The sequence below is a fragment of the Chaetodon auriga genome, chromosome 7 (genome assembly GCF_051107435.1).
Source record: "Chaetodon auriga isolate fChaAug3 chromosome 7, fChaAug3.hap1, whole genome shotgun sequence".
Taxonomy (NCBI): Eukaryota; Metazoa; Chordata; class Actinopteri; order Chaetodontiformes; family Chaetodontidae; genus Chaetodon; species Chaetodon auriga.
In genome coordinates, this window is record NC_135080.1 from 1,232,501 (window position 1) to 1,246,296 (window position 13,796).

The 13,796-nt window shown below is 46.2% G+C and overlaps 1 protein-coding gene across 2 annotated transcripts in view; it reads left to right on the forward strand.

The window, feature by feature from the left end:
- The window catches only part of LOC143323591 (nesprin-2), a 21,534-nt gene extending 10,862 nt beyond the window's left edge, over positions 1–10,672 (forward strand). Inside the window, exons 2-13 of one of the 2 annotated variants that reach the window (XM_076735518.1) lie at positions 26–238; positions 630–780; positions 1,298–1,480; positions 1,689–1,823; positions 1,928–2,122; positions 2,738–2,867; positions 2,956–3,108; positions 3,194–3,282; positions 4,758–5,003; positions 6,570–6,722; positions 7,017–7,063; positions 8,491–10,672. In XM_076735518.1, coding sequence (XP_076591633.1) covers positions 51–238; positions 630–780; positions 1,298–1,480; positions 1,689–1,823; positions 1,928–2,122; positions 2,738–2,867; positions 2,956–3,108; positions 3,194–3,282; positions 4,758–5,003; positions 6,570–6,722; positions 7,017–7,063; positions 8,491–8,683 — 1,863 coding nt within the window. In that variant the 5' untranslated portion in view covers positions 26–50 and the 3' untranslated portion in view covers positions 8,684–10,672. The remainder of the gene's footprint in view (positions 1–25; positions 239–629; positions 781–1,297; positions 1,481–1,688; positions 1,824–1,927; positions 2,123–2,737; positions 2,868–2,955; positions 3,109–3,193; positions 3,283–4,757; positions 5,004–6,569; positions 6,723–7,016; positions 7,064–8,490) is intronic. The other variant, XM_076735519.1, reaches the window with a different exon arrangement.
- The last annotated feature ends 3,124 nt before the right edge of the window (positions 10,673–13,796 follow it).

Here is a 13,796-nt window from a genome sequence, read left to right on the forward strand (position 1 = left end):
TTTGTCCTCTCTACTTGTTTCTCAGCAGGTGAAGGTCACGTGATGTCAGGATGTCTGGATTCCCGCCGGACCCACCGCCTTCAGAGCGCCACGATGGCGATGCCGCCTCCACTGAGACGGAGCTGCTTCAGGATCTGTCAGAGCCTCTTTTCCTCTCCGCCTCGTCTCTGAATGTGGAGGAAACGCAGCAGGTGGACGGCAGCTGGAGCCAAGACGGAGACCTGCAGGGATGTGGACAGTGAGTGTCCTGCGTGGACGGACCGTGAGGAGGTGGACTCTGAGGGTTTGACAGATATTCAACGTTAAGGGCTAAACAGGAATAAATGACCTTATTTGCTGCTGACGTCTCTTCTGTGACAGCGGTTAGAGGAATGTTTGTCTCAGTCCTCAGATTGTCCACAAGGACACGTTCTACGAACAGAGAGCTCAAGTCCTGACATCACTTCCTGTCTGTTGCACTATTACAAATGTCATGGTTACTTCAGATTGGGTAGATCTGGTTTCTCCTCTGGAGGTGGACTCGAGCAGACTGACTGTGCGTCCTAGTGGTCGGACACAGTACTGCAGCCGGAGCCGCTCCACACCGTCCACTGTTCTCTGTGTCTCAGCTGTCTTTCATGTCTTCTCAGACTGGAGAGGAGGTGGATCCTCTGGCACGAGTTTATGAAGGAACACGCCCACCTGGACGCCTGGCTGCGATTGGCCGAGCTGGCTGTCAGCTCCTCTAACCCCGCCCACGTTACCTATGCCACAGCGAAGGATGAAGTGAGGAAGTTTGAGGTGAGGAAGGAAACGCACCTGATCTCTCCCTCTCACCTTTGACCCTGGACTGTGTTCCTGAGTCTGGGCTGAGGTGAGCTTAGAGCTCAGTTAGGCTAAAGCTCAGGTCCAGGTGAGAGACATAATCCAGGTAAATATCAGTCAGTCGACATGATGAAGCTGGTAGTTACTAACACGTCAGTACTGTGTGTGTAGTGCGTTGTTTCATAGCACAGGAAGTCATTCAGTTTGCTGATTTTTGGGCCAAAATAATGAAATAAGAGAGTTTTGAAAATGTTATTTAATTTAAATCCTGATTCCAAAAAAGTTTGGACGCCACACAAAACATAAACGAACAGGTGGGTTAGGGTGAGGAAGGGTCTCTGAAAGGCTGCCGTCAGTTCCACAGAGGCTCAGAGGGTTTTAGCTTTCCATGCATGAAAGAAAACACCAAGGATTTGTGGGTAATGGAGTCCTCTGGAGAGGCTGCACGTCTGCTGTGCGTCACCTCAGACCTGCTCTGTGTCGCCGTGTCCAGAGGCTGCGCCGCGAAGCCGGATCGCGCCTCGTCCAGTTGGACAGTCTGACCCGCAGGAATCGAACGCTGACTCGGCTGTTCCAGGGCGCCATGCAGGCTCGGCTGCTGGCGTCAGCCAGGCGGTGCGGAGCGCGGTGGGACGACGTGAACGCCAAACTGGAAACCATCAGTGGACAGCTAAAGGTCAGAGGTCCCCCGATGATTAACTAATGTGACTCTGTTAGTAATTACAGCGTCGAAGTGACTGAAACATCTGTTGAATCTTCATGTTTTCACTTAAAGTAAAAATCTGTCGTAAAATCCATCAAATCTGCAGAATCGTTCACCTGCGTGTCGACGACTTGTCGCGTGCTGAACACTTTGACCAAGAGTCTCCATTTTTCTCTCTCAGCTCTTTGTCTCAGAGTGGGAGGGGTTTGAGGCAGAGAGGGAGGAGCTCGCTCTGTGGTTGGCTGACCTGGACGTCCGTCTGAACGATGTGGATCACCTGACAGGAAACACCTGTGAAAAGCTGAGACAGCTGCAGGTGTGTGTGTGTGTTACTAAATGTGTTTTATCGTCTTTTAATGCTTTCTGTAAATGTACCTTTTGGTTTTTTTTGTGTGTGTGTGTGTGCGTGCGCGCGTGCAGTCCTTCCAGCAGTGTGTGTGTGTGAACTCGGGCCGCGTGAACGTCCTGCTGCGGCGCGGCGAGGCGTTGATCCAGCGCAGCCAGCCGGCTGACGCCCGGCACATTGAGAGCCACCTGCTGGAGCTGCTGCGCCACTGCAGCCTCGTCTACAACAACATCGCACGAACACACACCAGACTGCTGAGCATGAGACTGGTACACACACACACACACACACACACACACACACACACACACACACACACACACACTGGCAGATGTTCGGGGTTTTTTTTATCAGTATTTATAGAAGTAAATTCAGATGCTCTTCAGCCTCATATGTGTACACACACACACACACACACACACACACTTACACAGGGATGTGAGTCTTTAACCCACTGGCCTATAAAGATCCACAGTTATCCAGGTCACATGACATCCAGGAGCACTAAATGAAGGAGTGTTTCATATCCTGACTCTGAGCTTCTGAGACACTGCATCCATTTCCCAGAATGCAGCTCTCAGGTGAGCCGCTCTCTCCAGGCCGAGCACCAATCAGTTCAGTTTCATCTCTGCGTGTCTCTTCTCTCGACGGAGGACGGGAGTCTAGAAATGGATCCTGTCAGCAGTGATGGACAGAAACTTGTCATGTAGAATGTTTTTTTTGAATAAGGAGTACTTTTACCTTTGATACTTCAAGTACAATTTCCCACTATTTCTGTACTTTTACTGAAGTAAATGTGTGAATTTAGAACTTTTACTGCAGTATTTTGAAATCTTGTCTTTCATGTATTGCCTCCTCCTCCTCCTCCTCCTCCTCCTCCTCAGGTCTTTGAGGATGACTGGATTCTGTCTCAGGCTACAGACTCCGGTTGCCCTTCAGAGAGTCTATTAGAGGAGGAGGGAGCACTTAATAAGACCAACCTGGACCTCCCTGCAGCGTCCAGCCGTCCTGAAGGTAAACGGACACGTTAATCGTTCAATGACGCTCATAAATGTCCAACATGTGATGAAGACACATCGTAAAGATCCGTCTGACTCCTTAGACCCGCCCTCACCCGTTCACCTCCCCCCTCCTCCTCCCTCTCCGTCCTCGCCCACCCATGAGCACCTGGGGCTGGAGTGGGACCCGTCGGTTGACATCGGACGCTCTGTCTCCCGTGATGATGCCGACTCGTCGTATTTCAGCGCCAGCACAGGTAAGAAGTGACAGAGTGTTTCCAGAAGAAGCTGAACCACACCTGTGTTTGGATTATAATGTGTGTGTGTGCGTGTGTGTGTTAGGTCTGTATCACAGGGACGGTCTGAAGAGGCGGAGCTACCTCAGCTCCCTCGGCTCTGACTTCAGTCATGACGAGCAGGAAGCAGATCTGGTGAGTTTCTCCAAACTTCTCGGCCGTTCTGATAAAAGTCGAGTTAATTCTGCTTTCGGGGGAAAACGAGGCGCCGCGAGTTTCAAAAATCAGACAACAAACGTCGAGGGTTGAAATGGAAGTTGAACAGAAAGGTCAGACGTGAAGCGCTCTCAGGTGAGCCGGTTCAAGCACAGCGTGTCACCTCTGTCGGACTGTGTTCGTACTGGAGGGCCTGTTGTAATCTATTACTCTTAGCGTCCAGACGGAGGAGCTGCAGAGACGCTGCATCAGGCCGCACTTTGAACCGATCCACGAGGGCTTTCCTCTGTTGTTCTGCTCTGACCCAGATGCTGCATGGCCCAGAGGCTTGTTCTGTCTGTGTGTCTCTCTCTCACACACACACTCACACACACACTCACTCACACACACACTCACTCACACACTCACACACAGTCATTGATGTTCCGATACACCAGTTATCTAAAAATGTTCGCCCTCGCTGGCTGTCGGCCTGATGAGCTGCTTACAAGCTGCTGTTCACTTCTTCTTCTTCTGCTGATTTATCGATGACACCTGCAGGATGTGTCGCCTCTGTATGTTGTCAGGTGCGTCAGTTTTTTTTAGCTTTAATATTTTTGGGGGGGTGAAAGGAAAACGCAGACAGGCGTCGGTGGATCGAGGGATGAAAACAGACACTGAAATCTTGAAGTAATTTGAGCATCCTCCTCTGCTAGCCTGCAGCTCCGCCCTCACTCTGTATCTGTTTCACACACACACACACACACACACACACACACACACACACACACACACACTCACACTGATGCACTGTTGGTGAACCCGGAGCTCAACAGGAGACGAAACGAACACAGAGACACATGTAAAAGTGAATTAGCATCTGATTACAGCTGCAGCATCCCGACAAAGACATCAAAGTGTTTGTGCTGTTCTGTATTTTTACCATCTTTGCTGTGATTGGACCGGTGGAGGCGTGATGTCAGCATGCCCTCCCCGCAGGCTTGGCTCGCCGCCGTCTGCCCAGAGGACTCGGTGTAGTTGTACTTCATTAAAGCTGCAACCGTGTGACCTCGGCTCGTACGCCGCATGAATCCTGAGCACAGCTCAAAAGCCTGGCCTGCAGAGGTTCTGTCACCCCCACGCCACCCCCGCACCACTGCCACCGCCACCGCCACCATCCAGCACAGTCGATTTAGGCGGTGTCAGTTTTCTCCCAATTACTGCAAACACAGAAAATCCAGCCCATTCTTCATTCCTGATTCTAGATTTTTGATGTTCAGACGTTAACCTTCACTTAAACTTAACTCAAACTTAAAGTCAGAAGTTGGTAAATGTCCACATTGTGACAATAAAACCTTAAAACAAAATAAGAAACAGTGACAGTCGTTTAGATTCCAGAGATTCTTTATAAAGAACGTGGATGAAGGAAATGATTTCTTTCCATCTTTAATGAATATTATCTGCTTTCTGTGCAGAGATTGGAGGGATGGCTCGACCACGCCCGCCCCAGTGTCTTCTCACCAATAGAGAGCGACGGGGGCGGGGCTCAGCTGAACGGAGACCAGTGGGTGACCTCGACTCCTAGCAGAGAAAACAGTGAGCCAATCAGCTTTGACGGCGGGCGTGTGAGGGCGTGGCTGGGAGTACAGAGCCCCGCCCCTCCAGAGACGAGGACTTCCTGTTCCAGATCTGTGCAGACGGACGGGGGGGTGGAGGTGGAGGTGGGTGAAGTCTCACTGTTGACACTGTTGGCTCATCTGCACCGTCCAGAATGTCTGATCCAGATCAGGACGTCTGATCACAGCAGGTCACGTTACGGCGAAATCCTCCAACTGTGTGTGTGTGTGTGTGTGTGTGTGCGTGCGTGCGTGCGTGCGTGCGTGCGTGCGTGCGTGTGTGTGCTCCTGACACACTCTCTAACAGACTGTGAGTCAATGTAGGTCCAGAATCAGGTTCATGTCCCCACAAGGTCATTAATAGACGTACAGTAGACGCGTCCACCGTGATCTTTCTCAGTTTAAAGAGAAGTTAACACACACGCACACACGCACACACACACACGCACACACGCACACACACACACACACACACACACGCACACACACACACACGCACACACACACACACACACACACACACACACACTGAGCGATGTCCTCTCACCAGGAGCTCCATCAGCATTCATAATCATCAGCCTTTATTTTTCTCTGCACGTCCACCTTTTGTAAAGATGGATTCCTGAATAACTGTCCTCTGTCCCCCCTCCTCTGTTGTCTCTCTCTGTCTCTCCGCCTTCGCGTTTCTCTATCCATCAGACTTCATTGGCCTTAGCCTTCATTTTCTCTCCCTCTCTCATTACCGGTGAAAGCGTCTATTTATTCTCCTCTTCCTCCGTCTCGTCCGCCGCTCCTCGGGCCGCCGAATGAATCCATAAAGTCTTGATTTATGCATTCTGGCTGCACTTTAACTGTCGCCATAAAAACAGGAGAGAAACACGCACACTTCCTCCTTTCCTTCCTTCCTCTTTACTTCCCTCTCCTCTTCTTTCCTGCCTGACTTACAGACGCTTGCAGAAAATGTCTGAACAGCAGAGAGGAAGAAAAGTTGCTGGATGAGTTTTTCAGGGTCAAATCTGACGACAAAGCGTGTGTGTTGTTGTAATTAGAGCGACTTTGCGCACACTCATTTGCAATATGTGAGTTTGATTGAATGTGTGTTTGTGCGTAATGGCATCGGCGCTTTCTAATGGAGCTTCATTACCGACGAAACTACTGAGCGAGCACAGAACAGTTTGGAAATCTACGTGCAGATCCAGATCTGAGAGCAGTGAAGGAGAGAATGAAGGGTTTAATCGATGCTCCTGAGTACAAACGAACTCTGTCGAACATCTGAAGCCTCGTTCTGACACACTCGTCCCAGCGTCTCTTTGAAAAGGTCCAACACAGCTGGACGACGTCTCATCAGCTCAGTTTACCTTAAAGTGAAGTCTGGAAGACGTCGTCAGACACTGAACGTCCCGTCACTGTGATCCACCAGCTCCAGTCGGGGTGCAACTAATGATTATTCTCATTGATGAATTTAGTTAATTCAATCAAAACTGTGCAAAAATATGTTCCGTTACTTGATGACATGTTTGGACATTTTTCAGAGACTTGAAAGCCTGGTGCTTCAGCCGTCGTTTGCAGTTCTCACTTGATTTGATTTGGAGATTAATGAAAGCTGAAACCTCATTAATTAGCTGTTTTGTCGTCCTCATGTTGACAGACTTCTGTGTTTATCTCTGTTAGTGTTACCTGGAAGGAAGCCACGTCAACGCACCCGACAGCCAGCAGGGCCATGACAACACGCAACAGCCATTTCCCGCCCCCTCCTCTTCACCGTCACCTGACATAAAAGCCTCGTCTGATTGGATGAAGCACCAGTGTCGTTCAAATCTTCAGGTGAGTCGATGGTGTTGGTTGATTCTCTTGGTTCTGATCGATAAACGAGATCTGAGATGTTTTTTGGGAGCAGCTTTCCTTCATAATGCAGTTCTGAGACGGCTGCAGGGTTTCATCAGCTCAGTCAAAGTGTTACTGATGGAAAGTAGTACACACGGCGCCTTAAATAAGTAGTAGTATCACTAATGTTCACAGGGAGGAAGTAAAGTCTGTGTGTGCTGATAAAAGTCTTCATGTGAAACTGAACCGTCGCCTGAAAACACTGTGGACTGACAGAAGCTCTCTGTTCTTCAGGCTGAAGAGGAGCCGTCGTGTCCTGAGCGTCTTCCCTCCAAACAAAGGTGAGGAAACACAGAAAGCCACAGAGACGTCCACCGGCTGTAAGGCGTTCAGGATATCTGTGAAACCGCAGAGATAAGTCTGCTTCGTGTTTTCGGAGAGAAAGGTCGTAGGGGAGAGGTCAGAAGGTCAGTGGCTTTGATCAGGTAATCAACAGGAAAGGTGTTCAGTTTGTTGAGTTTGTGCCAGGTCCTCCTCTGTGACATGCGGGTACTTTGGAAACTCTGAGTGTATTTTGACAAAAACGGAAAATCAATTTATGAGCAAGATTTAGTCGAGCAAAGTTTTCCTTTCAAGTGATTTAACGTTGACCGGCATCAAAGTGCGCTGGAGCCCGTTTCGTAGAATCATTAGAAATGAACGCATGAAATCTTTATTGTGCCGGGCTTCTGGTTTCAAAACCGAGGCCACTGACAGAACAAAACACAGTCTGTGGGTCAGGACCGCCGTCAGGGCTTTAGCAGCGAGCCTCGTCTCAGCCCGGTCACCAGAACATGTCGGCGTCGTACGTTTCTGCAAACCACAGGTACGTTAAATGTGTGCGTTTCTTACATATCAACAGGTATCAAAGTGACGTAGTTCAGATTACAGGTGCATGAGCTGAAATGTCAAGAAGCAGAACGCTATTTGAGTTGTGTTTGGGTTCAGCTAACCCCAACCCCAACCTAAACCTAACCTTGACCCTTGCGCCAACTAAACCAAGTATTTTGAGCCAAAACAAGTGTTTTTGTGCCTAAACCTAACCAGACCTTAACCACAGAAAGTTTCAACAGAAATGTGCAATGCCAGCATCCCCCACTCCCCAAAAACCTCCAGACACCAAGAAGAAAGTAAAACCCAATCATCTCCCAATTTGCCAATATCTGTCGTTTCCCAACTCCAGCAATCAAAAAAGTGTTTTGAAGGACTGTTTTACTACACAGTACAAGTACTAGCCTGTATATTTTCCCTGCTGCAAACAGCTCAATGGGCCCGAGCTTTGGCGTGCACACACATTACCTGTTAAAAAGAATATAAAAGTCAGCGATGACTTGTTGTGTGTCTCAGTCATGAATCCCCACATTTAGTCCGACAGACTCCTCAAACACTTTGTCCGTTGCTGCATCTCTTATTTAAATGTTGTATCGCAGAGCTCCAAGTTTTCAGCTGAAGCAGAAGTTACTTTAAACTGCAGCTCGTCAAATCAAAGGCAGCAGATTCAAACTCAGAATCCTTGAAAATGTGGAGCTCTATGGGTTACTTTTACTTCCTGTAACATGTTTCAGTGACGGCTTGATGAATCGCTGTCATTCAGGTTTATTGTTGCTCCACCTGTTGTCCAGATGTAGGTGTAGTCCTAACGTTGCCAGAGTCGGTTCTTCAGTTCCCAGAATTTCTCAAAGGTTGAGCAGACAAACCGCTGATGCCTCCTCCTCTTCCTCCTCCACAGTGTGACCTCCCTCAGCAGAGACCCTTCCTCCCTGCTCTCCAAAGCCCTCCTCTGCCTCCTCCTGGCTGCAGCTCTGGCTCTCCTGGCCTTTCTGATCTGGGTCGGCTTGGAGCCAGCGTGTCAGCGTAGCAGCCGGATGCCTCGTAGCTTCCACCTAACGCTGAGATACGTCAACGGACCCCCGCCGACATGAAGTCCAAGCAGAGACCCTCGTGGACGGCACTTGGGTAAAGCATCTTCCTCGGGCTCGACAGTCATCACATCAATGATGTGCTCAACTCGATTAATTCAATTAACCCCTGAGCCTGCTAGACCTCGATTCAGGGGCAGCACTGAGTGTCCAACATGCTTCCACAAGCCCTGAAACACTTTGTTTTCTGCCCATTTTCACTGTTCACTTCCACCATTATCCCTGCAGCTAACATTAACTCTAACCCATGTTTCAGTGTCTGTCAACGATAGAATGTGTTCATGGTTTTAACTACAGCTTTTTTTGTTTAACACAAAAACATTTAGCCAGTTAACTGAGACCATTCCACCGGTTCTTTGTGCTCATGCATCCTTAAAAAGAGGCAGATTATCGCATCACCAAGAAGTGCCTTTGATTTGTGTTGGAAAGGGCTGAAATAATATCATCACACTGACTCTGAAAATGATCATTTGCCAAAAAAAAACAAAAAAACACTTGCTACCGTTTTTCAGTAAAAGTCTAAAAGTTGTTTGAGCATAAAGAATGACCACGCGAGTTTAAGAAGTTACAAACCTCCAAAAATATTAAAAACCTCGATGACTGTGACCATCGGCAGCTTAAGTTTTAACAAAAGTGCCTGAACCTTTTTGTTTTCAGTCAGTTTGTAGCTTTGCTTCTTGCTTGATTCCTAATTCTACCAAGAGACAAACCAAGTCAGTTATTGATTATGTCATGGCTCCATTTCATCATCCACACTCAGTATCATGTCCTCAATGATGCCGTCCGTTAACTTAACACACTGTCAAGGCGATGCTGTCTTAGATATTGAATGTGTCCTCGCCTAGGTGATGTGAAAACATGATTGGAAAGTATATTTATTCAGGTCTGTCTTAGAGGCACGATAGCTGAAAGACATATGATTTGTTTAGTTGTAATTCCACTGTTTAAGTTGCAGGAAGGTGAAGTCTACGGTCACGCCCAGAAACCTGTCAGGACTCACATTATCGTGCAATGAAGAGGCTGACAGTCGTGACATTAGAAGATTTATTGCTTACTTAGGTTATATCTTTAAACTGCTACCTGTGCTAACATTGCTAAGCTAATGTATAGGACACAGCTAACGAGCTGGCTTGATGCTTTTCCTTAAATGACAAATGAGATTCTGAAGTGTTCTGTACTTAAAATCACTAACTGCCTTGTTAAAAATGATAGCACTTGTATTTAATTCAGATGTTTTGTAACAAGCTACATGAAGTGACTCATAGGTCAAAGGTTAAAAGGTACGTCTTTGTTTTTATGTTTTAGCCCATCAACTACAGATCACATGTCTGTGCATCGCTGCCGGCCACAGGAGTGTTCATCAATGTGCTTTTCCTGCTTTCAGTTCATTTCTTTAAAAGTCAGCTTGCAGAGACTTGAAACTTTGTGCAGAGAGATTATCCGTCAGAGCCAAGACGGCGTCTTTATTTACTGTAGTCAACGCTGCGCTGTTGGTGTGTGGCGTTGCCTTTCCAAAGAACAACAGTTCGACCAAAATAAAAGCATAAACGTGATGGATGACGGCTGGTTTCAAGTCTCTGCAGGCTGACTCTCAAAGACACGGAAGCGTTTCTGTTTCTGAGTGTTTGCACAGGTGGATGTTCACACAGGTGGATGTTCACACAGGTGGATGTTCACACAGGTGCCTCATGGACTCTTGTGGAGGCAGCGTATCATATGAGCTCTAAACTTAACATTACACATACCTGAAGTTTATTAACGGGGCTAAAACATAAAGGTGGTATTAAAGGGAGGCGTGTTGTGATGTGTCTTCTCTTTGCTGTGTGATTCTGACTCACCTTTACTTTTACTCCACCGTCCACCAACAGTGTCAATGACGTCCTGTTACAGACTTGTACGTGAAGGCTCATAATCAGTCGACTGCCGTCTGAAAGGTTTCACTTTGGAAGCTGAACGTTTTGTCTTGTCATTGTTGAATATTTCAAAAACAGATTTTCCATCCAATCAGCTGTTCTTGCTTTTGTACACGTTTGAAGATAAATAAAATATATGAAACATTTGTATCTTTATCTTTTGTTTTGTATCTTTTCGTATCATTTTCTCAGTGTTTTATTTGATTTGTGGCAGGAAAAGTTTTTTTCTACTTAATTCAGTAGTTTTATTGACTCAGTGTCTCATAATTTTTCATTTTAATCATACATAACTTTCCCTGTGTTTCCTGTCTGTAAATTAATGTTTGCTTCTTTAAAACCATCCACGATCTTTTGACCCTCGACCGGCTGCTCTACAGATACTGCAGAGTGAAATAAAAGAAAGAAAACAGTGAAAATTGAAAACTCGATATGGTCACTAAACATGTCCCAGAGCTGGTCTTAGATCAGTGGTCTCGTGTGGTGAAAAGGTCAAACTTAAAGGTATTTCGTGTTTCTCTGAAACTGGAGCGATGAGTGACGTTTGCAGTGGATCCGCCCCTTTGCCTTCGTCACTCTGTCTAGTTTCTACAGGTGCTGTGTGTGTGTGTGTGTGTGTGTGTGTGTGTGTGTGTGAGAGAGAGTGTGAGTGTGAGTGAGTGAATGACAGCAGGATTTGCGTTGTGTCTTACAGCAGAGTTGCGTTCTGGATCTCGTGCCGCGCTCACGTGTCTGAAGAACGCCACGTCACTGCGATCGGTGACACTGTTAATGCACTAAGCAGAGATTAACTCTGTGTGTGTGTGTGTGTGTGTGTGTGTGTGTGTGTGTGTGTGTGTGTGTGTTCAGTGCATAGTAGGACGTCATTCTTGTGTCTGTCAGTAGGAGGTGTGTAGATCTTTGTACGTTTGTGATCTACCGACAAACCCAGTTTAACTACCAGTGATCATGAAGGTAACAGTACACAGAAAATACCTGTTTTTGTATTTAAACTCTACCTCTTGTATTTCTGTCTTTGTGTCAAGCACATAGAAGATCTTCAGAAAGTATTAAGTAAGCAAATAGCATGAAGCTAATGTTTTTAGCTTCAATTTTAAAGAACTACTATGTGAACATTAAGATCTCCAGCAAGTTTGGTCACACTCACATCGTTTGAAAGCTACGATTCTTGTTATTCAATTGATGGTAGGTAGGTAGGATCGAAGTCAACAACAAATACACAAACATTGAACTCACCAATGAAGTCTGATAGTAATCCATCGATTGATCCAGACCACCCCGTCCAGTTACATGTTCAGTCCTCCATGTTTTTGTAGCGCAGTGGTTATTTAGCCAGTCTGTGTATTCAGCGTTAATAGGCACACTGTCTCTTTAAGAGTCACAACAGTAAGCTCCGCTTTACGGCTGTAGAGCTGCGATCTCAGAGCAGGAGAGTTCGCGGGTTCACTTGACTTTTATGCTGAAAGGAGAGAAGACAGCGAGCTGTAGCCAGTCTCTAGCCGTCTTACGTGTCAAGTCACCCCTTGTATGCTGTTTCCTGCTAGGTGAGCACATATGTATTGAATGTGTGTGGGTGTGCTTGTGTTGTGAAAAGAGCTAATTTGCTGGTGTATGTGTAAATGTGTGTTTTTCAATGTTAAAATGTTAATCGTTAGCTTAAATGCAAATCGCTAGCTTAAATGCTAATCGCTAGTTAAGATGCTAATTGCTAAGTCATAGCGGACAGCTAACAGCCTTAAATGAGTCATTATGTTGTTTTAGAGTTGTTTGTGTGTGTTTAATATTAACACTGTAAACTCCACCCACAATGTATATGAGTTTAAAACTTCACTTGACTTTCATGCTGGGCTGAGGAATACCGGATTGCAAATAACCACAGTCTGTGGAGAGGTTTAGCTGTTCATTATCCAAGAACAAAAGGACTGATTTAGTTTTGATAAACACTGAAAAGACATTGCACATTAATTTTGGGTTTTGACATTTCAGCAACTACATTGTTGTCATTTATTTTTTGTTGTCTGGTTAAGTCAGATCATTTATACTGAAGCCAAAGAGAATTTATTTTGACATTTTACTTTATTTTGTTTTTTGTGTGTGTTTAATATTTTGAAGTGATTGTGTCACTACAAATGAAAGACATATATTGAGTTGAACAAACTGACATTTGATTTACAGGAAAGGTCCGTTCCAGTCCAACATTTTTTTGTTTTGTTTTGTTTTGTTTATTGGACTTAGGTAGCATACTACTGCCAGACCCTGGAGTAAATTCCTTGTTGAGTACATTTAATCTATCTGGTCACATCTCTACTTTTTGTTATTTAAGGAGGGACAAATTGCTACTCGGTTACATTTTCTCCATAGGTGTGTCCCAATTCAGGGGCTGCATCCTTCGGAGGACCCAGCCTACGCGGTCTCTGGAGGCTGGGTCCTGCGGAGGATCCTCCGTCGGCCGCATCAACTATCGGTAAATGGGACGGTCTAGCCTTCGGAGCGTGTCCTGATTGCGTCACGACGTCATAACTTCTTCCCTCCTAACCCAGGAAAAACACACGTACGGGGTGCAGAGATGCGCCCGTACAGCTCCTATCGCTTGTAAGAGGCGTGAAATGTAGCCTATTATACAACTTACAAATTCACCTGATGTGAATATCTTCACAGCTTCGCGTCGGACAGTTCACGCCTCCGCGTTGTCCATTCATTTCTGATAATGGACACCTCGAAGGACGTTATCCCGCTTATACCATGGTCACTTACGAAAGAAATAAATATGAAATCAATTATTAATACGTTAATGTTGTTTTTTTTACCGTTAAAATTGTAAGTTTTTAACAAGACGCGGCTGAGTGGACTATTTAATATCGCTCGTTGTGACGCGTTGCCAAGGTAACCGGCTCTGGCCACAGAACCTGCAGCTCGGTCGGCGCAGCTGTTATATTAGACCTAATCAGAGGAGGGAAGTGACATGATTGCTTAACGTTATGTTACGTGATACAAAGTATCGTTTCAGAGGGCAAGTGCACCTCTTACCGCTTGTCTGTGTCCAGAGGATGATGCCAGATTTTGTTTCAAAGACTCAAAGTCCACAGATAGTTTCCTAAATCATTTTTATTGCAAGAAATATTATCCACCATTCACTCTGATCATTAAATGTGGTTAAAGGAAACTATAAAATCACTCATGTTGTCTACTGTCTTGCCGTTGTGATA